The sequence below is a fragment of the Chiloscyllium punctatum genome, chromosome 13 (genome assembly GCF_047496795.1).
Source record: "Chiloscyllium punctatum isolate Juve2018m chromosome 13, sChiPun1.3, whole genome shotgun sequence".
Classification (NCBI taxonomy): domain Eukaryota; kingdom Metazoa; phylum Chordata; class Chondrichthyes; order Orectolobiformes; family Hemiscylliidae; genus Chiloscyllium; species Chiloscyllium punctatum.
The window spans coordinates 87,726,918-87,750,087 of record NC_092751.1 but is presented as its reverse complement, the minus strand read 5'-3'; the positions used below and the strand labels follow the sequence as shown (position 1 = coordinate 87,750,087).

The 23,170-nt window shown below is 44.7% G+C and overlaps 1 protein-coding gene across 2 annotated transcripts in view; it reads left to right on the top strand.

The window, feature by feature from the left end:
• LOC140484616 (protein TBATA-like) overlaps positions 1-23,170 on the top strand; it is a 51,359-nt gene that overhangs the window by 1,679 nt on the left and 26,510 nt on the right. Inside the window, exons 2-4 of one of the 2 annotated variants that reach the window (XM_072583132.1) lie at positions 13,720-13,787; positions 16,528-16,781; positions 19,054-19,233. In XM_072583132.1, coding sequence (XP_072439233.1) covers positions 13,741-13,787; positions 16,528-16,781; positions 19,054-19,233 — 481 coding nt within the window. In that variant the 5' untranslated portion in view covers positions 13,720-13,740. The remainder of the gene's footprint in view (positions 1-13,719; positions 13,788-16,527; positions 16,782-19,053; positions 19,234-23,170) is intronic. The other variant, XM_072583133.1, reaches the window with a different exon arrangement.

Genomic DNA, 23,170 nt, shown 5'->3' with positions numbered 1-23,170 from the left:
TATTCTATCGATTCTTTATCACCTCATTCCATAGCAAAGAACCTCACCCTTCCCAATTGTAGTGATTGCCTATGAGATCCTTGTTTGGGGTTGTTAACCTGGGCCAATCAGGGAGCCTTAGCTGACAGATAAGAAACAGGGGATTCAGAGAGTCTCCTGATCCTGGGGCTTGACTCCAAGCTGGCTGGCCACAGTCTGTGTACTGTGCACATGGAGATAAAGGATGGCTTGGTGACAGAATACTGGCCTTTGTACAGTTATTTCAGTGGCAACGGGAGAAAACATTATCTGCCTGAGGAACATTCACTCACAAGAGTCATCTTGGATTTGGGGTAGGCATTTCTGGCACCATGTCTTTACTTGGGTAGCTTGAATTGTTCAATCCTGCCATTGAAGACTTGGCACAGTATGTGAAAATAATGCAGGTTTTTTTCTTGGTAGGAAAGGTTAAGAGGTATATGGGCCGAATGCAAGCAATTGGGACTGGTTTAGTTTAGGCAACTTGGTTGGCATGGATGAGTTGGACTAAAAGGTCTGTTGCCATGCTGTATGACTCTATGACTCGAGATAAATAGTACAGAATTCATTTCTTTTCTTGTCCGTCAAATTGATTGTTATAAAGATAGAAGATGTTGGAAACATACAGCCAATAATATTCTCTGATGCAGAAGTCTTGAAATTTTAGATTCCTCTGTAATCTCTGCTGTAACATTGCTTTCTTGTTAGCTTGTCATTCCTTATACAGGTCATTCTGCTATAACGCGCGTTTCGGCGATGAAAATTCGCTGTAAAACACTTGATGAATTGGGGACACTGTGTCTAAAGTCTGAACTTTTAAAACGCGTGTTGGCTGTAACATGATTACATTGCCAACACTTAAAGTGGTGTTTCTAAAGTGTGATGTTTCTATAATGCAGGGTTGCACAAGAACACAACCATTGTGTTATAGAACTACTTGTACAGTCTATTTGAAACATTGACATGAATGAAAATGAAATCCTTTGATAACCTGCACTATCTCTGTGCAAAGCAAGATTCTTTAGCTGCATTTGTCATTGGATGTTGTATTTAGTTTCCTACCTCCCTATGTGTACCTATTAAATATTTAATAGTTTCTAATTAAAATGATCCTACACGTGTACCACCAAACAACACTGTTCACTGTATTTGTAATAAATCCACGTGACAGTAAATAAATCAAATCAAATCTTCTGAGAATGAGGTTATAAAATTCAATCACTTATTGTTGTAGTATGACATTCTGTAAGGTTCCTGCCTGGGGCTGTATGAATGTCACCCTTCATGGTGATGTTTGAAATTATGACAGAGCCTTGTGAGGAGAATTAGCAAGGCTTCAGCAGGATCATACTTCTGTAAAACTGTGCATTGTCCTCTAATACGTTATCCTTATTGCATGATAACTAGTTTCAGTTTAAACTTATCTACAGTTCAAGTCATCTCTCCCAAGGTGAAGTACCCAAACATATAACAACCGTTTCCTTTATTTCAGCAACGTTAGTCATATCAGAATTGACATTCTGGATTAGTGGTGCTGGAAGAGCACAGCAGTTCAGGCAGCATCCGAGGAGCAGTAAAATCGACGTTTTGGGCAAAAGCCCTTCATCAGGAATAAAGGCAGAGAGCCTGAAGGGTGGAGAGATAAGCTAGAGGAGGGTGGGGATGGGGATAAAGTAGCATAGAGTACAATAGGTGAGTGGGGGAGAGGATGAAGGTGATAGGTCGGGGGTAGGGGTGGGGGGGATGGATAGGTGGAAAAGAAGATAGGCAGGTAGGAGCTTCAGGGCAGAGGAAATGACCTGGGAGTTGCAGTGGGAGAAGGACATTGTTGTCGATATGAATACTGAGGCACGAATAAGTAGAATGGATGGCTTTGAGATATGTAGAGAAGAGGTGTTGGAAATTCTGGCAAGGGTGAAAATAGATAAGTCCCCTGGGCCTGATGGCATTTATCCTAGGATTCTCTGGGAAGCAAGGGAGGAGATTGCAGAGCCATTGGCCTTGATTTTTGTGTCCTCTTTGTCTACAGGAGTAGTGCCAGAGGACTGGAGGCTAGCAAACGTGGTTCCCTTGTTCAAGAAGGGGAGTAGGGATAATCCTAGTAACTATAGGCCTGTGAGTCTCACTTCTGTTGTGGGCAAAGTCTTAGAGAGAATTGTAAGGGATAGGATTTATGCACATCTGGATAAGAATAATGTGATCAAGGATAGTCAGCATGGTTTTGTGAAGGGCAGGTCGTGCCTCACAAACCTTATTGAATTCTTTGAGAAGGTGACTAAGGAGGTAGATGAGGGAAAGCGGTAGATGTGGTATATATGGATTTTAGTAAGGCGTTTGATAAGGTCCCCCATGGTAGGCTACTGCAGAAAATACAGAGATATGGCATTGACGGTGAGTTGGAGGTTTGGATTAGGAATTGGCTGGCTGGAAGAAGACAGAGGGTAGTAGTTGATGGCAAAGGTTCATCTTGGAGTGCCGTCACTAGCGGTGTTCCGCAAGGATCTGTTTTGGGACCATTGCTGTTTGTCATTTTTATAAATGACCTGGAGGAAGGGTTAGAAGGTTGGGTGAGCAAGTTTGCGGATGATACGAAAGTCGGAGGAGTTGTAGACAGTGAGGAAGGATATGGCAGGTTACAGCGGGATATAGAGAAGCTGCAGAGCTGGGCAGAAAGGTGGCAAATGGAGTTCAATGTAGCTAAGTGTGAGGTGATTCACTTTGGTAAGAGTAATAAAAAGATGGGGTACTGGGCTAATGGTCGGATACTTGGTAGTGTGGAAGAGCAGAGGGATCTTGGTGTCCATGTACACAGATCTCTGAAAGTTGCCACCCAGGTAAATAGTGTGGTGAAGAAGGCATATGGCGTACTGGCTTTTATTGGTAGAGGAATTGAGTTCCGGAGTCCTGAGGTCATGCTGCAGTTGTATAAGACTCTGGTGCGGCCGCATCTGGAATATTGTGTGCAGTTTTGGTCGCCATACTATAGGAAGGATGTGGAGGCACTGGAACGGGTGCAGAGGAAGTTTACCAGGATGTTGCCTGGTATGGTAGGAAGATCCTATGAGGAAAGGCTGAGGCACTTGGGGTTGTTTTCATTGGAGAAAAGAAGGTTTAGGGGTGACTTGATAGAGGTGTACAAGATGATTAGGGGGTTAGATAGGGTTGACAGTGAGAACCTTTTTCCACGTATGGAGTCAGCTATTACAAGGGGGCATAGCTTTAAATTAAGGGGGGGTAGATATAGGACTGATGTTAGGGGTAGGTTCTTCACTCAGCGAGTCGTAAGTTCATGGAATGCCCTGCCAGTAGCAGTAGTGGACTCTCCCTCTTTATGGGTATTTAAGCGGGCATTGGATAGGTATATGGAGGATAGTGGGTTAGTGTAGGTTAGGTGGGCTTTGATCGGCGCAACATCGAGGGCCGAAGGGCCTGTACTGCGCTGTATTCTTCTATGTTCTATGTTCTATGACTCTCTGAGATTCTTGTAGAGAGAGGAGGGAAACCTCTTCAAGGCAGGCATCCTTGCAAGAGGATTCGCAGTAGGGTTAAAATCAACGAGGTAAAAACAATGACTGCAGATGCTGGAAACCAGATTCTGGATTAGTGGTGCTGGAAGAGCACAGCAGTTCAGGCAGTCTAGAATCTGGTTTCCAGCATCTGCAGTCATTGTTTTTACCTCGTTGATTTTAACCCTACTGTGAATCCTCTTGCAAGGATGCCTGCCTTGAAGAAGTTTCCCTCCTCTCTCTACAAGAATCTCAGGATGTCCCTCTCCCACTGCAACTCCCAGGTCATTTCCTCTGCCCTGTAGCTCCTACCTGCCTATCTTCTCTTCCACCTATCCACTCCACCCTCCCCCCGCTGACCTTTCACCTTCATCCCCTCCCCCACTCACCTATTGTACTCTATGCGACTTTCTTCTCACTTATCTCTCCACCCTTCAGGCTCTCTGCCTTTATTTCTGATGAAAGGCTTTTGCCCGAAACGTCGATTTTACTGTTCCTCAGATGCTGCCTGAACTGCTGTGCTCTTCCAGCATCACTAATCCAGAATCTGGTTTCCAGCATCTGCAGTCATTGTTTTTACCATATCAGATTTGTTAGCCGTGCCAATAATAGAGGGAGGTGGTGGGTTTATTAGGAAATGCTTGAGATGGTTGAAGATTCTTTGGGAATTCCAAGGAGTTGTCGATGATACAGTAGGGACACGTGGGGACCTCAATTCCCAATTTGACCCGTGGATTTGCTACACCCATGTGGCAATGAATTCACGTATGAAATGACCTGCATTGTGTTGAGAGATTTGTTCCAAATACTGCCTGTAAGATGTTGGGGTCAGTTAGCTCAGTTGGATGGCGTGGATGATTTGCAATGCACAGTAAGGCCAGCAGTGGGTTCAATTCCCACACCAGCTGAGGTTACCATGACAGTCCTGTCTTTACAACTCACTCCATGGCTGAGCTGTGGTGACACTCAGGTTAAACTCACCATCAGTTGATGAGAGACCAGCCCTATGTTCTTCTGGGACTATGGCGACTTTACAAAGAAAGGTGTTGATAAAGGGGTTCCCAAAGAGGGAATTAATTCAGTAGGAAGATAGTTAAGTAAGTAGACCTCTAAAAACACCAAGATGGAATTCAGAAGAGATAGGAGAAATGGTCAAGCGTAGAGTAACTTTTGAGTGCTCTTGTGTCACTGCAGTAATGTTTCTGCCTCTGGGCTGGAAGGTGTAGGTTCAATTCCCACCCACCCCAGAAATTTGTCATAGCCCTTCTAGTTAAAATTACTAAAGAACTTCGATCGGTGGATAGGAAACAAGTGACTGCAGGCAAAATCACAGGAAAGAGGAGAGCAAAAAGCTTAGATAAAATCAGAGCGTGCTTAGAAAGAATGGAGAAAATCGAAAGAATGGAGAAAATGTCAAACTCAAACATGCTGAGAGAATTAAAAGAACAAAGAAGTCAGTTAGACATAGGGACTAAATGGATTTTCTGGCAAAGTCGATTCCTGCCATTTAAATGTTTCACATTCTGCTTTTCCTCAAGTATAAATCATTGTGAACGCCGCAAAGTACATTCGAATTATAAACTGACCGTTAAATATTTTACCTTTAGATTCAACTATTTTATTTTTTAAAGTTCTTATCAAAAACTTGTGAGAAAACAATCTACATATTGATTCTTTTGCTGAATAATCCATTCAACTACGATTGTCTTCAAGGGAATTTTTAAAAAATGAGAGAAAAAATATCAAATTTCATTTTACCATTTCCTACGGGAGTTGATAGTTATAGTTATCTTTATGGCACAAGCATCTTGCCAATATGTTAATGCAAGTCACGGCTTTTCACCCTTTTTAATTCACTTATGGGACATTGGTTTGCTGGCTGGGCATCATTTATTGCCCATCTCTAATTGCCCTTGAGAAGTTGGGGGTGAGCTGTCTTCTCAACCCACTGCAGTCCATGTGCTGTAGGTAGATCCACAATTCCTTTAGGAGGGAATTCCAGGATTTTGACCCAGTCACAGGGAAGGAACTTTCCAACTCAGAATGGTGAGTGGCTTGGAAGGGAACTTGAAGGTGGTGGCGTTCCCATGTATCTGCTGCCCTTGTCCTTCAAGATAGAAGTGGTGATGTCTCAGGCCCATTGGTGAATGTCTGTAGTCCATCCTGTAGATAGATACACTGCTACTACTGAGTGGCAGTGGTGGACAGAGTGGATGTGGTGTCAATCAAACAGACTGCTTTGGCCTGGATGGTCTCAAACGTCTTGAGTATTTTTAGAGCTGCATTTATCCAGGCATGTGGGATGTAGCCCATCACACTCTTGACTTGTGCTTTGTTGATGCTGGACAGGCTTTCGGGAGACAGGAGATGAGCTTGTTGCTGCAGGGTTCCTACTTTTGACCTGTTCTTGTAACCACAGGACAATTGGACTAATCCAGTTCAGTTTCTGCTGAATGGTAATTCTCAGGATGTTGATAGTGGGGGATTGAATGATGACAATGCCACTGAGTATCAACATGCAATGATTAGATTCTCTCTAGTTGGAGATGGTCTTTGCCTGGCATTCATGTTGAGTTAACGTTCCCTGCCACTTGTCAGCCCAAGCCTGCTTGAGTATCTGAGGACTAGCGAATGGTGTTGAAGATTGTGCAATTAACAGCAAACACCCCCACTTCTGACCTTATGATGGAGCAGCTGAAGGCGGTTGGACTTGGGACTCTACCCTGAAGAACTCCTGCAGAGATATCCTGGAGTTGAGGCGATTGAACTCCAACAACCACAATCATCTTCCTTTTTGCCAGATATGACTCCAACAAGCGGAGAGTTTGCTCCCTGACTGACATTGATTCCTGTTTTGCTAGAACTCCTTGATACCATGTCGAAAGGCTGCTTTGATGTCAAGGACAGTTACTGTCACCTCACCTCTGGAATTCAACGCTTTAGTCCATTTTTGGTCAGGAGCTGAGTGGCCCTGATGGGATCAGACTGAGTATCAGAGAGCAGGCTGTTGCCAAGCAAGTGTTGCTTACTAGCACGGTTGATGACATCTTCCATTACTTCAGTAATTATTGATAGTAGACCTCTGAGGGGGTAATTGGCTGGATTGGATTTGTCCTGTCTTTTGTGTACAAACCTGAGCACTTTTCTACATTGTCAGATAGATGCCAGTGTTGTAAGTGTCCTGGAAGAGCTTGATTAGGGGAGCAGCAGGTTCTGGAGCACATATCTTCAGTACTACTGCCAGACCATTGTCAGGGCCCATAGCCTTTGCAGTATCCAATGTCTCCAACCGTTATAGGGAGAGGCTGAACAGGCTGCGGCTGTTTTCCCTGGAGCGTCAGAGGTTGACGGGTGACCTTATAGAGGTTTATAAAATCAAGAGTGGCATGGATAGGATAAATAGACAAAGTCTTTTCCCTGGGGTCGGGGAGTCCAGAACTAGAGGGCATAGGTTTAGGGTGAGAGGGGAAAGATATAAAAGAGACCTAAGGGGCAAATTTTTCACGCAGAGTGTGGTACGTGTATGGAATGAGCTGCCAGAGGATGTGGTGGAGGCTGGTACAATTGGAACATTTAAAAGACATTTGGATGGATATATGAATAGGAAGGGTTTGGAGGGATGTAGGCCAGGTGCTGGCAGGTGGGAATAGATTGGGTAGGGATATCTGGTCGGCATGGACGGGTTGGACCAAAGGGTCTGTTTCCATGCTGTACATCTCTATGACTCTATGACTCCATTTAGAACATAGAACACAGAACATTCCAGCACAATACAGGCCCTTCGGCCCTTGATGCTTCGGCCACCTGCGAAATTAATCTGATACCCATCTAATCTACACCATTCTATTATTATCCATATGTATGTCCAATGCCCGTTTAAATGCCCTTAGCACGGGCGAGTCTACAATGGTTGCAGGCAGGTCGTTCCACACCCCTAAAGAAACTACCCCTGATATCTGTCCTAAGTTGATCACACCTCAATTTAAAACTATGTTTCCTTTTGTTAGCCTTCACCATCTGAAGAAAAAGGCTCTCACTGTCCACCCTAACTAAAGCTCTGACTATCTTATCTGTCTCAATTAAGTCACCTCTCAATGTTCTTCTTTCCAATAAAAACAGCCTCAGTTCCCTTAGCCTTTCCTTGAAAGACCTTCCCTCCATACCAGACAAAATCCTACTAAATCTGCTCAGAATCCTTTCTAAAACTTCCACATCCTTCCTATAATGTGGTGACCAGACTGTATACAATACTTCAGGTGTGGCCTTACCAGTGTCTTGTACAGCTGAAGCATGACCTCGTGCCTCCGAAACTCAATTCCCCTACCAATAAATACCAACATACCATATGCCTTCTAACAACCTGATCAACCTGGGTGGCAACTTTTAGAGATTTATGCAGCTGGACACTGAGATGTGTCTGTTCATCTACATTGCCAAAGATTTTATCATTAGCCCATTACTCTGCATTCCCATTACTTCTTCTGAAGTAAACTGTCTCACACTTTTCCACATTAAACTCCATTTGCTACTTCTCAGCCCAGCTCTGCATCTTATCTATGCCCCTCTGTAACACACAATATATTATATTAGATTAGATTAGATTAGATTACTTACAGTGTGGAAACAGGCCCTTCGGCCCAACAAGTCCACACCGCCCCGCCGAAGCGCAACCCACCCATACCCCTAACCTAACACTACGGGCAATTTAGCATGGCCAATTCACCTGACCTGCACATCTTTGGACTGTGGGAGGAAACCGGAGCACCCGGAGGAAACCCACGCAGACACGGGGAGAATGTGCAAACTCCACACAGTCAGTCACCTGAGGTGGGAATTGAACCCGGGTCTCTGGCGCTGTGAGGCAGCAGTGCTAACCACTGTGCCACCGTGCCACCCACAAATATCTTTTGGCACTATGCACAACTCTCCCTACCTTAGTGTCATCTGCAAATTTACTAATCCATTCTTCCATGCCCAGCTCCAGATCATTTATAAAAATGACAAACAGCAGTAGCCTCAAAACAGATCCTTGCAGCACACCACTGGTAACTGAACTCCAGGATGAACATTTCCCATCAACCATCACCCTCTGTCTTCTTTCAGCTAGCCAATTTCTGATCCAAACCACTAAATCGCCTTTAATCCCAAAACTCCTTATTTTGTGCAATAGTCTATCATGTGGAACCATATCAATGACTTTACGCCACATACACCACATCAACCTCCTGGCCTTCATCGCACCTGTTTTGTCACCTTCTCGAAGAACTCAGTAAGATTAATGAGGCATGAGCTACTCTTCCAAAAACGTGTTGACTATCCCTAATCAAACTATTCTTTCCAGATGATTATAAATCCTGTCTCTTATGACCTTTCCCAACACCTTCCCCAAACCAAACTAAGGCTCACTGGCATATAATTACCAGGGTTGTCTCTACTCCCCCTCTTAAACAAGAGAACAACATGTGCTATCCTCCAGTTTTCTGGCACTACTCCTGTCAACAATGATGACATAAAGTTCGAAGCAAAAGGTTCTACAATCTCCTTCCTGGCTTCCCAGAGAATCCGAGGATAAATTCAATCCAACCCAGGGGTCTTATCTGTTTTCAGATCTTCTAAAATTGCTAAAATCTCCTCTTTGTCAACCTCAATCCCATCTATTTTAATAGCCCGTATCTCCCTACCATCACTAGCATTACCTTTTCCAAAGTGAATACTGATGAAATGTATTTATTACGTGCTTTCCCTATGTCCTCAGATTCCACACACAACTTTCCACTGCTATCTTTGGTCCTAATTTTACTATGTAACTCTTTTATTCCTGATATACCTATGAAAGGTCTTAGGGTTTTCCTTGATCCTATCTGCCAACAACTTCACATATCCCCTTCTCACTCTTCTTAGCCCTCTATTTAGATCTTTTCTGACTAACTTATAATTCTCAAGCCCCCTAACTGTGCCTTCATGCCTCATCCTCACACAAGCCTTCTTCTTTCTCTTGACAAGAGATTCAACTTCCTTAGTAAACCATGGCTCCCTCTCGCGACAACCACCTCCCTGCCTGATAGATATATACTTATCATGGATCTGCAGTAGCTGTTCCTTGAATAAGCTCCACATTTCAACAGTGTCCATCCCCTGCAGTTTCCTTCCCCATCATAAGCATCCTAAATCTTGCCTAATCGCATCATAACTGCCTTTCCCCCAGTTATATCTCTTTATATTTCTTGATATCATATGGTGTGAATCGAATTAACTGAAGACTGGCATCTGTGATGCTGGGGTCCACTGGAGGAGGCTAAGATGGATCGCTCACTCAGTAATAGGGAGTGGCATGGTGGCTCCGTGGTTCAGCACTGCTGCTTCATAGCGATTGGAACCTGGGTTTGATTTCTGTCTTGGGCAACTAGCTGTGTGGAGTTTGCACATTCACCCTGTGTCTGTGTGCTCTGGTTTCCTCCCACAGTCCAAAGATGTGAAGGTTAGGTGGTTTAGCCATGGAAAATGCAGGGGTTGGGTTTGGGTGGAATGTTTTGTGGACTCAATGGGCTGCTTCCACACCATAGGGAATCTCTAAAGATTGCTGCGAACACTTTAGCCTTGCCTTTTGTACTGATGAGCTGAAATGTTCCATCATTGAGGTTGGGGATATTTGTGGAGCCTCTTCCCCCAGTGAGTTGTTTAATTATCCATCACAATTCATGACTGGATATGGCAGGATTGCAGACTTTAGATCCGAGCTGTTGGGTGTGGGATCACCTAGCTCTGTCTGTCACAAGCTGCCAATGCTGTTTAATATACAAGCAGGCCTGGTGTTTCTCCTGGCACATCCTCCTGCACTCTCCATTGAACCAGGGTCGAGTCCCTGGCGTGATGGTAAAGGTTGAGTGGGGAATATGCCAGGCCATGAGGTGGCAGATTGTGTAGGAATATGATTCTGCTGCTGCTGTTGGCCCACAGCACTTCGTGGATGCCCAGGTAGGGATGGACAATAAATGCTGGCCTAGCCAGCAATGCCTTCGTCCTGTGAAGGATTGAAAACAAAACTCTCTCCCAACCACTTTTGCTGGGTCTGTCCTGCAGTTGAGGCAGGACATTTTCAGGGATGGTGATGCTCGCGTCTGGATTGTTGCGTGTAAGCTATGATTCAATGAGTGCCAGCTGTTGCTTGACCTGTCTGTGGGACAGCTCTCACAGTTTTGGCATAAGCTCCTAAATGCTAATAAGGGGGAACTTGCAGAGTTAACAGGTGCTTTAATAGCATACTGGCAGTCTCCTTAAATCAACATAGTGATCTTTCAATCCTTTTCTGATTCCAATTCTGCATTGAGTATGTGTTGAAGAGCCCACTGCAAAGACTGCAGGAAGTGGCAATGGCCTCAAACCCGTTACTGTCTTAATTCACACATTCCTGCCTGTTATTGTGCAATCCTGTTACTGGGCCAAACCTTGCAGAAATGGTACAGTAATTGGTGTGCCGTTTGTTCGACTTTCTCATCCAGCTCTCAGCTTGAACATAATTTGAACTGGAACTTTATAGAAGTAAGAGTCGAAAAGTGTGGCACTGGAAAAGCACAGCAGGTCAAGCAGCATCTGAGGAGCAGGAGAGTTGATATTTCAGGCATAAGCCTTTCATCAGGATGATCATGTAACAGCAAAGACAATGAGATATCTCGTGTCTTAATATATAGCAGGACTGGTGCTGTATCCCCTCTAACTGCAACAAGGATAGAACCCTCCTGATCCTCACCTTCCACCCCACTAATCTCCAGATACAATGCATTATCCTTTGCCATTTTCACCACCTACAGACAGATCCTACCAACAGAGACATACTTCCCTTCCCACCGCTGTCTGTATTTCCGCAGAGATCATTCCTTCCATAACCCCCTTGTTAGGTCCATGTCTCTCACCAACCCACATTCCACACGCAGCACCTTCCCCTTGCCACCGCACAAGGTATAAAACCTGCACCCACACCTCCCCCTTCACCTCCACCCAAGGATCTTTTTCACATCCAGCAGAGATTTTCCTGCTCACTCACTCACCTCATCTACTGTGTCCATTTCTCCCGATGTGGTTTCCTCTACATTGAGGAGACAGGACGCCAACACACAGAGCATTTCAGGGAACATCTCTGCGCCACGCCCACCAAATATTCCCACCACCCTGTGGCCGACCACTTCAACTTCCTCTCGCACTCTGCCAAGGAAATGCAGCTCCTCCACCGCCAAATCCAAGCCACCCACCAACTGGAGGAAGAATACCTCATCTTCCCCCTTCGGACCCTCCAATCACACGCATCAATGTCAATTTCACCGGTTTCCTCATCTCCCCTCCCCCATCCCATCCCAGATCCAACCCTCCAACTCGGCGCCTCCCTGTCCAACCTGTCCATTTTCCTTCCGTATCATTCTCTTCATGGACCTATCACCATTACCCACCACCTGCATCCACCCATTGCCTTCCCACCTACCTTCCCCTAGCCGATCCCCAAACTCCCTATTTATTGCTCATCTCCACATTCCTGATGAAGGGCTTATTCCTGAAACATTGACTCGCCTGCTCCTCGGAGGCTGCCTGAGACCTGCTGTGCTTTCCCAGTACCACACCTTTTGACTCTGACTTCTCCAGCATCTGCAGTCCTCACTTTCTGCCTGATGGTGTAACCCATTAATCAATGATACTTAAACATTGAAAAAAGAATTGAGGCAAACAGAAGGGTGAATTAGACCCCAAATAAACACAAAAAGCAAACTGAAGAGAAGGAAGGAAATGTTATTTAGAGTGAAAGAGAAAGACGTGCAGAAAGTCAAGAAAATACAATGTTTTCAATGGATAATTAATGTGCAAAGGTGTAAATGCCTGAAAAGGAATGGGGAGATTGAGGGTGAAGTGTCAGTGGGTAAGACCATCATGGTAGCTCAGTGGTTAGCACTGCTGCCTCTCAGTGCCAGGGACATGAGCTCAATCCCGGCCTCGTGCGACTGTCCGTGTGAAGTTTGCATGTTCTCCCTGTGTCTATGTGGGTTTCCTTCCACAATCCAAAGATGTGCAGGTTGGGTGAATTGGCTGTGCTAAATTGTCCATAGCGTTCAGGGATGTGTAGGTTAAGGGAATGGGTTTGGGTGGGATAATCCCTGGAAGATCGGTGTGGACTTATTGGGCCGAAGGGCTTGTTTCCACACTGTAGTGATTCTATGATCAGAATTTTGTCTGCTTAAACCCTCACCTTATATATCAGTTGGTCTGATCTTCCAATGTTGTATCTTCTGTGTTTTCACAAAGAACACACAGTTCCTGCTCAAAATCCGCTCCCCATTTGTTTAATGCTGGCATTGTTCATTCCTTTCAATCACTGAATACTATGAGCTATTATTCTGACCTTGCAAAAGATGTCTGCTTTTCACCTCCACAAAAGCTTCTTTTTGTTACCAATTTGTGACATGATAACAGCTTCACTGGAGGTCAGCAATGCATCAATTTGATTTGATGCATTCATGGTTTAAATGGTTTCAGCTCATATCATTTTCCCTCCTTGAACAGGTTTGCCATATACTTTAACAATTTAAAATGTATCCATTGAACATGACTGCAATACAGGAACTCATCTTCAGATTCCCAAAATGTAACATTGAGACTACCCTCTGAAAAGGCTCCATCTCTAAATCTGTCACTGAACAGACTTCTTGAACACTGGTTAGAGAACTATTTGAATGCCAGGAGGATGCATTATGATGTAATGAATACATGAAGTAACAAACCAGGATGAATCGAACTGCATTTCAGACTCTCCCACCTTCCTACCACAATTAATTACTGATTTGCACCTTGAAAGCCCTGGTAACACTGCTCAACAACACTGTTACCCTCAAACTTTCACAATGTGATCCCTTGAACACTGGAGCATTAAACTGGGGTCACATCAGGAAAGGTTGAGGTAACATTATGCAAGAACGTAGTTCTCTCTCTTCAACAAGGACAATACTTCTGCATAAAACACGAGAGCTATTAATCATAAATAATTGAATAGATACATTTGCTTTCTGGTTGATGAGAACATGTGGTATTACTGAAGGTCAGGGAGATTATATGTTTAATTCTAAACTCAATTGCTCACATTGAGTACTGTTTGGTTCTATTAATGTTTTCTGTTCTTGCTGATGTATCTTTGTCCTTTTCTCCGTTTGTATATCAGCATGTGCGCAGAATTAATACAATGACAACAGCAACAAATGAAGTCGTTGCATCCAACTACAAGCAGGAGTAAGTATGCCACAATATGAGAAAACCAGTCCATTTTTGTTTTTACTCTAAACTTGATAGGTCATCACTTGTTAAAGTCACAATTTAATGCCACATATCTTCTAGTATTCATGCACTCCATTTAAAATTGTCGATAGCAGAAACTCCTCTCCAAAGCGGAATTGGATTTTCATTCGATGTTGCCTAACAGTTAATCAAAAGTAGAAGTGTTCATTTAAACGTGACAACAGACATTTTTATTCGGGGTATAAGAACAGGCCGAGGTTTACGGTGAGAAGGGAAAGCTATAAAAGAAACCTAAGAGGCAACCTTTTCATGCATAGGGTGGTGCGTGTATGGAATGAGTTGCCAGAGGAAGTGGTGGAGGCTGGTACAATTGCAATTTTTTAAAGGCATCTGGATGGGTATATGAATAGGAAGGGTTTGGAGGGATATGGGCCGGGTGCTGGCAGGTGGGGCTGGATAGGGTTGGAATATCTGGTCAGCATGGACGGGTTGGACTGAAGGATCTGTTTCCACACTGTACATCGCCATGACTCTACGATTCTAAAAGAAATAAGAACAGGAATAGGCCATTTGGCCCATCGAGCCTGCTCTGACATTCAACAAGATCATGGCTGATCTTTTCAAGAACTCAGCTCCACTTACCCACCCGCTAACAATATCCCTTAATTCCTTAACAGTTCAAAATTCTATCTATCTTTGCCTTCAAAACATTCAATGAGGCAGCCTCTACTGCTTCTCTGGGCAGGCAATTCCACAGATTCAACACCCCTTTGGGTGAAGAAGTTCCTCATCAACTTGTAGCTGCGCCATAAGTCTGCTCCATAAGACCATAAGACACAGGAGCAGAAGTTAGACCATCTGGCCCATTTGGGGTGGGGGGGGCAGAGTGGGGAGGGGGAGGGGAGGAGGCTGGGAAGGGAGTTAGGGGATGGGAAGTGAGATTATTTGAAATTGGAGAACTCAATGTTGAGACCTCTGGGCATGGCTGACATGTTTGTCAACCCCATTTTCTCACTTTCTCTCGCTAACCTTTGATCCTCTTGGCAATCAAGAACTTACATATCTCTGTTTTAAACAGACTCAATGACCTGGCCTCCACAGCCTTCTGTGGCAATGAATTCCACAGATTCACCACTCTCTGGCTGAAGAAGTCTGTCCTTATCTCCATTCGAAAAGGCCTTCCCTTTATTCTAAGGCTGAGTCCTCAGATTCTCACCTCTTCTGATTTTGAGGCTATGCCTATTAGTTGTAGTTTCACCACCAGTGGTAACAACCTTCTACTTTATCTATTCCCTTCATACTTTTGTATGTTTCTGTCTGATGCCACCCTTCCCTCATTCTGCTAAATTCCAATGACTTTAGTCCCAGTCTACACAATCTCTTCTCATAAGCCAACCCTCGCAATTCCGGAATCAATCCAGTGAACCTCATCTGCACCTCCTCCAGTGCCGTACATCCTTTCTCAAGTAAGGAGACCAAATGGAGTGAAGCCGCTGTTACTTATTACCTGTGTCTTATGAGTCACAATGTTTGGTTTCCCAACACTAAAATGTTTCACCAACATTACTTACTGATGCAACAACTTGCATTTACATAGCAGATTCAACATAGTAAATGTGCCAAGAATGAATGAATAGCAGCATTGGAATCAGGGTAAAATTGTGTTTTGGAGAACTGTTACGTTTCCGTTCCTGCTGCATCTTGAGCACCTGGCCATGTTATTTCTCTCTTCCTCTTTATGTCAGTATGTTCCTACCCATTTCAGAAAGCCTTTCAAAATGGGGAAATCTGCTTTGATGGATTTCCACAACACACATCCACTCTCCTTCGTATTTTTCTGAATCTTTTCCAGGTGCTTAAACTGCCATTAATGAGTTCTTCCGTCAGGTATTAATTGATCATCCTCAGAAATAAAACAATGCTATCGGGATAAAAGCTTAACAAAATATTGACCGATTAGTGATAGATTTAAGACAGATTTCAGAGGCAGGTTCTTTACTCAGAGACTGGTAAGGGCATGGAATGTTCTGCCTGCCAATGTAGTTAACTCAGCCACATTAGTGGGACTTAAACAATCATTGGATAAGCAAATGGATGATGATGGGATAGTGTAGGGGGATGGGCTTAGATTAGTTCACAGGTTGGCGCAACATCGAGGGCCAAAGGGCATGTTCTGCACTGTATTGTTCTATTGTTCTATTGTTATAGAAGAATTATTGATATGATTTAAGTCTTACAGAATCGTAACCATAAGTGCATGATCAAAACTCTGCATTACACAGCACTTTGATGGAATACATTATCCAAAGCATTTCACAGGGCCACTGTCAAAGAGAAATTGACAAGATTAAAACAGGTCACCAATAGCTTGGCCAAGGAAGTAGATATTAAAGAGCATTTCAATGGGAGAGAAGGAGCAAGTTCCAAAGCTAGGGGGCCTGGCAGCTGAAGACACAGCCACCAATGGTGGAGCAATTAAAATAAGACTTGTGCAAGAGGCCAGAATTGAATGATCACAGAGAACCCAGAGGGTTATGGGGCAAGGAGAAGTTGAGATGGGCAGTGATGAATCTCTAGAAGGAATTTAAAAAATGAGGAGCAGGTTACTCAAAGATTACACGCTTTTATTGAAGCAGGGATCATTTTGATTTCTGCCTCTTTATGATACAATTTGAAACTTCTAAGTTTCTTTCTTGGATAATATTTTGTCATTGACTCTGTTTCTTTCTGAAAGTACCGAGAAGGCATCAATAAAGGAGACAATGGAGAAATTAGGGCAACCAGTGATCGACCCGTTCATGAACAAGGAAGAGCAGAAGGTGATGGACAAACTGGGCACTGTGCCTCTTAATTCACTCCTACGCTTCAGTGTCGATGCTGAAAGGCCCCAGTCTAAACCGAAGAGCAGTTCACGTTTTGGAAGGCTCAGTTACCATTCCTTTTTCTCACGGCACAACCCTCATCCTCATCGAGTAAGACACATCAATGGTGAGACCTATTTGTAAGCGTTTCATTTGCATCTCAATACAATTTGGTAACATTGAAGGCCATTTCACCTATCATAATGTATCTATCCATAAAGAAAAGATATTCACACCATAAATTATTTCAGAACCTTTATTTCTCCACGCTACATATTACATCATTCGTTATCGATTGCTGCTTGCTTGAGGATGAACTATTTGGTCATCCTGAATTTGCGTTATAATGCATATCCATAACCCCTTAATTACTCTGTGTTCAATTCTATAGTAGAATTTCAGGTTTCTCTGAGTTTAATTTAGATAAATGTGAGGTGCTGCGTTTTGGAAAGGCAAATGGGCGGCACGGTGGCTCAGTGGTTAGCACTGCTGCCTCACAGCACCAGAGACCCAGGTTCAATTCCCGCCTCAAACAACTGTCTGCGTGGAGTTTTCACATTCCCCCTGTGTCTGCATGGGTTTCCTCCGGGTGCTCCGGTTTCCTCCCACATTCCAAAAATGTGCAGGTTTGGTGAGTTGGCCATGCTAAATTGCCTGTAATATTAGGGGGAAATGGGTCTGGGTGGGTTGCTCTTCAGAGGGTCGGTGTGGACTTGTTGGGCCGAAGGACCTGTTTCCACACTGTAAGTAATCTAAATCAGGTGAATCCTACACACCTAATGGTAGGATCCTGTTGCTGAACAAGGAGATCTTGGAGTGCAGGTTCATCGTCCCTTGAAAGTGGAGTTGCAGGTAGGCAGGATAGTGAAGAAGGTATTTGGTATGCTTGCCTTTATTGGTCATTGAGTATAGGAGTTGGGAGGTCATGTTGCAGCTGTACAGGACAATGGTTAGGCCAATTTTGGAATACTGCATTCAATTCTGGTCTCCCTGCTGTTGCAAAGATGTTGTGAAATTGAAAAGGTTCAGAAAGGATTTACAAGGAAGTTGCCAGGATGGAGGGTTTGGGCTATAGGGAGAGACTGAATAGGCTGGGGCTGTTTTCCCTGGAGCATCGGAGGTTGAGAGGTGACCACATAGAGGTTTATAAAATCATGAGGGGATAAAATCATGATAGGATGGATAGTTAAGGTTTTCTTCAAAACTAGAGGTTTAGGGTGCGAGGGGAAAGATTTAAAAGGGACCTAAAGGGCAACCTTTTCATGCAGAGGGTGGTACCTGTATGGAATGAGCTGCCAGAGGAAGTGGTGGAGGCTGGTACAATGACGACATTTAAAAGCCATCTGGACAAGTATATGAATAGGAAGGGTTTAGAAGGATATGGTCCAAATGCTGGCAAATGGGACTAGATTAATTTAGGATATGTGGTTGGAATGGATGAGTTAGACCAAAGGGCCTGTTTCTGTGTTATACATGTGGGTGGCACGGTGGCACAGTGGTTAGCACTGCTGCCTCACAGCGCCAGAGTCCCGGGTTCCATTCCCGCCTCAGGTGACTCTCTGTGTGGAGTTTGCACATTCTCCCCGTGTCTGCGTGGGTTTTCTCCGGGTGCTCCGGTTTCCTCCCACAGTCCAAAAGTGTGCAGGTTAGGTGAATAGGCCATGCTAAATTGCCTGTAGTGTTAGATGAAGGGGTAAATGTAGGGGGGGTGGGTTACGCTTCAGCGGGCTGGTGTGGACTTGTTGGGCCGAAGGGCCTGTTTCCACACTGTAAGTAATCTAATGTCTATGATTCAGATTTTAAAAAGACATGGGGGCAAATATTTTACACAGAGGGTGGTTCATGTGTGGATGTGAGTACAATTACAATGTTCAAAAGACATTTGGATAAGTACATGAATAAGAAAGGTTTGGAGGGATATGGACCAGGAGCAGGCAGGTGAGATTAGTTTTATTAAAGATTATGTTTGGCATGGACTGGTTGGACCAAAGGGTCTGTTTCTGAGCTGTACATCTCTGTGACTGTAAGTGGATTTACAGTAGTAAAACTTTCCATGCATATGATCCTTATCAGTGACAGATCTGATATCTGTCTAGCCAGATCATGCATGTTGAAAATATTGATGCCAGCCTACAGATACAAAATGTCTGAGGAATGTCTTTTAGATCACTCAATGTATAATAAAATTCAAGGGCTGTTGTATTGCTGTTCAACTACGATATTTAAAAGGTATCTGGACAGGTATATGAATAGGTAGGGTTTAGAGGGACATGGTCTAAATGTTATCTCTAGGCCAGGAATCAAGTCCCACCTGTCCCAGACATGCCTGAACAGGTTGATTTAAAAATCCCTAAAATAAAATTCAGAATGGTCTCTTCCCACCTCTTCTCTTTTTAAAGGTCTGAATGGAAATCCGGTCTGTGCAGTCAATGATGACTGGTACATTAACACTCCATTGTCTCCTCATCCACTGATAAAGAGTCGGTTTCCAACAACAGTCCTCGGAAGGCTTGGATTACCCATCAGTATTTATCAGTGTAATCCATTTGATGACGGATATATCTCAAAGTTTACTGTAGGTATGTATTGCCTTTATTGTGTGACTGTATGCTGGCATTTTCTTCCAAAAAGCTCAGAGGAAATAGCAAAAGATTTTCATGTAGTTAAGGTCTGAAGCTGGGGCAGATGCATTTTAGTCTTGAATGTCCATGTGTCTGTCCTCAGCATGCTGCAGTGTTCCAGTGAATCCCAGTTCAAACTGGAGGAACAACAGCTCATCTTCGGACTAGGCAAGTTACACCTTCAAATTGTGAACCTGCTCTCATTCCTTTCTCTTCTTTCATCTTTACTTAGGCGAATTGTTAGGTGAATTTGGCCATGCTAAATTGCCCATGGTGTGCAGGGATGTGTAGGTTAGGTGCATTAGTCAGGGGTAAATGTCGCGTAATGGGGAATGGGTTTGGGTGAGTCACTTTTCAGAGGGTCAATGTGGACCTCTTGGGCCAAATGGCCTGCTTCCATACTGTGGAGAGTCTATGATGACGATTTACGTGTTACATACTCTGTCACTATGTCCATCTTCTCACTCCCTCCCTCCCCCTCCAGTGGGATTGTCTGTTCTTCCCACTCTGGCAGTTAGACACACCACTGTTCTGCCATTTTCACATTCCGATCACTTCATCTAAATTATCGACATCATTTCTCCCCCACTCCCTCCCACTACCGCATTAATGCTGCAACCTCCACACTTCACCTCAGCTTTGAAGAAGAGTCATCTAGATTCAAAATATTAGCTTGCTGTCTCTCCATGGATGCTGTCTAACCTGCTGTGATCTCCAGCATGTTTTTGTTTTCAGTTCTGATTCCAGCATGTGCAGTCATTTTCTCTGACATTTCAGTCTTTTGTTTGTTCAGTCACTCGATTTGAGCCTCCCACGCAAATGCGCTAGCGAATATTTGCCCATCCTTAATTTCTCTTGAGAAGGAGATGGTGAACTGTCTCCTTGAACTGCTCCAGATCACGTGGTGTAGGCAGATCCAAAATGCTACTGAAACAGAATTCCTGGATTTCGACTCAGCAACCGTGAAGGAATGGTGATGACACTATCAAGACAGGATGGTATGTAGCTTGGAGAGGAACTTGTAGGTGACGATGTTTGTGTGCATCTGTTGCCCTTGTCCTTCCAGGGGCTCGAGGTTGTAGATGTGGAAGCAGTCAATTAGACTCAAAAGTAGAGACTGCTGGAAAAGCTCAGCAGATCTGGCAGCATCTGTGAAGAGAAATGAGAGTTAACATTTTGAGTCGGGTGACCCTACCTCAGAACTGACAGTGGCTAGGAAAATGGGTGCAGAAGATAGGGTGGGGGGGAGGGGTCAAGGAGTAAATGAGTGGGGATAAAGCCCAAAAGAGAGAGAAGAACAGTTGGACAGACAATGAAGTGGAGGGTGAATGGCTTTTAATGGAGACTGTCATTGGCTAACAGTAGATAGTGTGGAATGGCCTGGTGTGTGGGTGTGGGGTCTAGGACATGGGAGAGTTCAGGCCCTAAAATATTGAGTCCGGAGAGCTGCAGGGTCCCCAAGCGGAAAATGGGGTGCTGTCCTTCCAGCTTGCACTGACCTTCAGTGGAGCACTGCAGCGAGCCTGAGGTAGAGATGTTGGCCAAGGAAGAGGGCGGTGTGTTAAAAGTTTCGGGCAACTGGAAGCTCAGGATCTTTTTTTTGTGGGCAGAACGTCGCTGTGTGAAGCAGTGACCCAGTTTATGCTTCGGTTCCCCAATGTACAGGAGACACACTGTGAGCAGCGAATGCAGTAGACTGGCTTGTATGAAGTGAATGAGACTGTTATCTGAAAAGAAACAATGTGCAGGGCTACAAGGAGAAGGTGGGAGAATGACATTCAATAAACTGTTATTCAAAGAGAGCCAGCATAGCCACAATATACATACACATGTGTTTAGGGAAGCAATGACCGAGTGGTATTATTGCTGGGCTGTTAATCCTGAGACCCAGGTAATGTTCTGAGGACCTGGGCTTGAATTCCACCACAGCAGATTTTTGATTTGATTAGATTAGATTCCCTACAGTATGGAAACAGGCTCTTCGGCCCAACAAGTCCACACCGACCCTCCGAAGAGCAACCCACCCAGACCCATTCCCCTACACCTAACACTATGGGCAATTTAGCATGGCCAATTCACCCAACCTGCACATCTTTGGACTGTGTGGGAGGAAACCGGAGCACCCGGAGGAAACCCACGCAGACACGGGGAGAACGTGGAATTTTAATTCAATAAAAAGAAAATTTGGAATTAAGAGTCTAATGATGATCATGAATTCATTGTCGATTGTTGGAAAAACTTATCTGGTTCACTATTGTCCTTTAGGGAAGGAAACTGTCATCCTGACCTGGTCTGGCCTACATGTACTCCAGACCCACAGCCTTCTGGGCAATTAGGAATGGGCATTAAAGCTGGCTGACTCTGGGACGTCCTTATCTCATGAATAAATGTTTAAAAATAGATTGAATTGCCACTTTCTGGGTTGTGATGGTTCAGTGATTTTATCAAGAGTTTGACCAGCACTATAAATTTGAAATTAATACAAAAACGCAGACGTTCATGTTGTGGGATGGACTTTGAGGAAGGAAGCTGCAAGAAATCTGAAGGTGGTTGTTGATTTGTTACAGAAACTCAATTACATGGGTATTTGTGCAGAATCTACATCCCACAAGTCTTATTGAAGACATGCAGTGCTGTAATTGAATACTGCATATAGTGTGGCAAATGCAATGCAAAAAGACTGACCAGTCCCCAGAGTTGTGCCAAATTGCGCACAAACTAGATTTCCAAATGTAGTAAGGTAAAAACAATGACTGCAGATGCTGAAAACCAAATACTGGATTAGTGGTTCTGGAAGAGCACAGCAGTTCAGGCAGCATCCAACGAGCAGCGAAATCAACGTTTCGGGCAAAAGCCCTTCATCAGGAATAAAGGCAGTGAGCCTGAAGCATGGAGAGATAAGCTAGAGGAGGGTGGGGGTGGGGAGAGAGTAGCATAGAGTACAATGGGTGAGTGGGGGAGGGGATGAAGGTGATAGGTCAAGGAGGAGAGGGTGGAGTGGATAGGTGGAAAAGAAGATAGGCAGGTCGGACAAGTCAAGGAGACAGTAACTGAGCTGGAAGTTTGAAACTAGGATGAGGTGGGGGAAGGGGAAATGAGGAAGCTGTTGAAGTCCACATTGATGCCCTGGGGTTGAAATGTTCCGAGGCGGAAGATGAGGCGTTCTTCCTCCAGGCGTCTAGTGGTGAGGGAGCGGCGGTGAAGGAGGCCCAGGACCTCCATGTCCTCGGCAGAGTGGGAGACCGCAATTTCCCTTCCCATGTGGTTAAAGATGCCCTCCAATGCATCTCGTCCACATCCCGCACCTCCGCCCTCAGACCCCACCCCTCCAACCGTAACAAAGACAGAACGCCCCTGGTGCTCACCTTCCACCCTACAAACCTTCGCATCAACCAAATCATCCACCGACATTTCCGCCACCTCCAAAAAGACCCCACCACCAGGGATATATTTTCCTCCCCACCCCTTTCCACCTTCCGCAAAGACCGTTCCCTCTGTGACTACACGGTCAGGTCCACACCCCCCTACGACCCACCCTCCCATTCTGGCACTTTCCCCTGCCACCGCAGGAACTGTAAAACCTGTGCCCTCACCTCCTCCCTCACCTCTGTCCAAGGCCCTAAAGGATCCTTCCACATCCATCAAAGTTTCACCTGCACATCCACCAATATCATTTATTGTATCCGTTGCTCCCGATGTGGTCTCCTCTACATTGGGGAGACTGGGCGCCTCCTAGCAGAGCGCTTTAGGGAACATCTCCGAGACACCCGCACCAATCAATCAAACCGCCCCGTGGCCCAACATTTCAACTCCCCCTCCCACTCTGCCGAGGACATGGAGGTCCTGGGCCTCCTTCACCGCCGCTCCCTCACCACCAGACGCCTGGAGGAGGAAC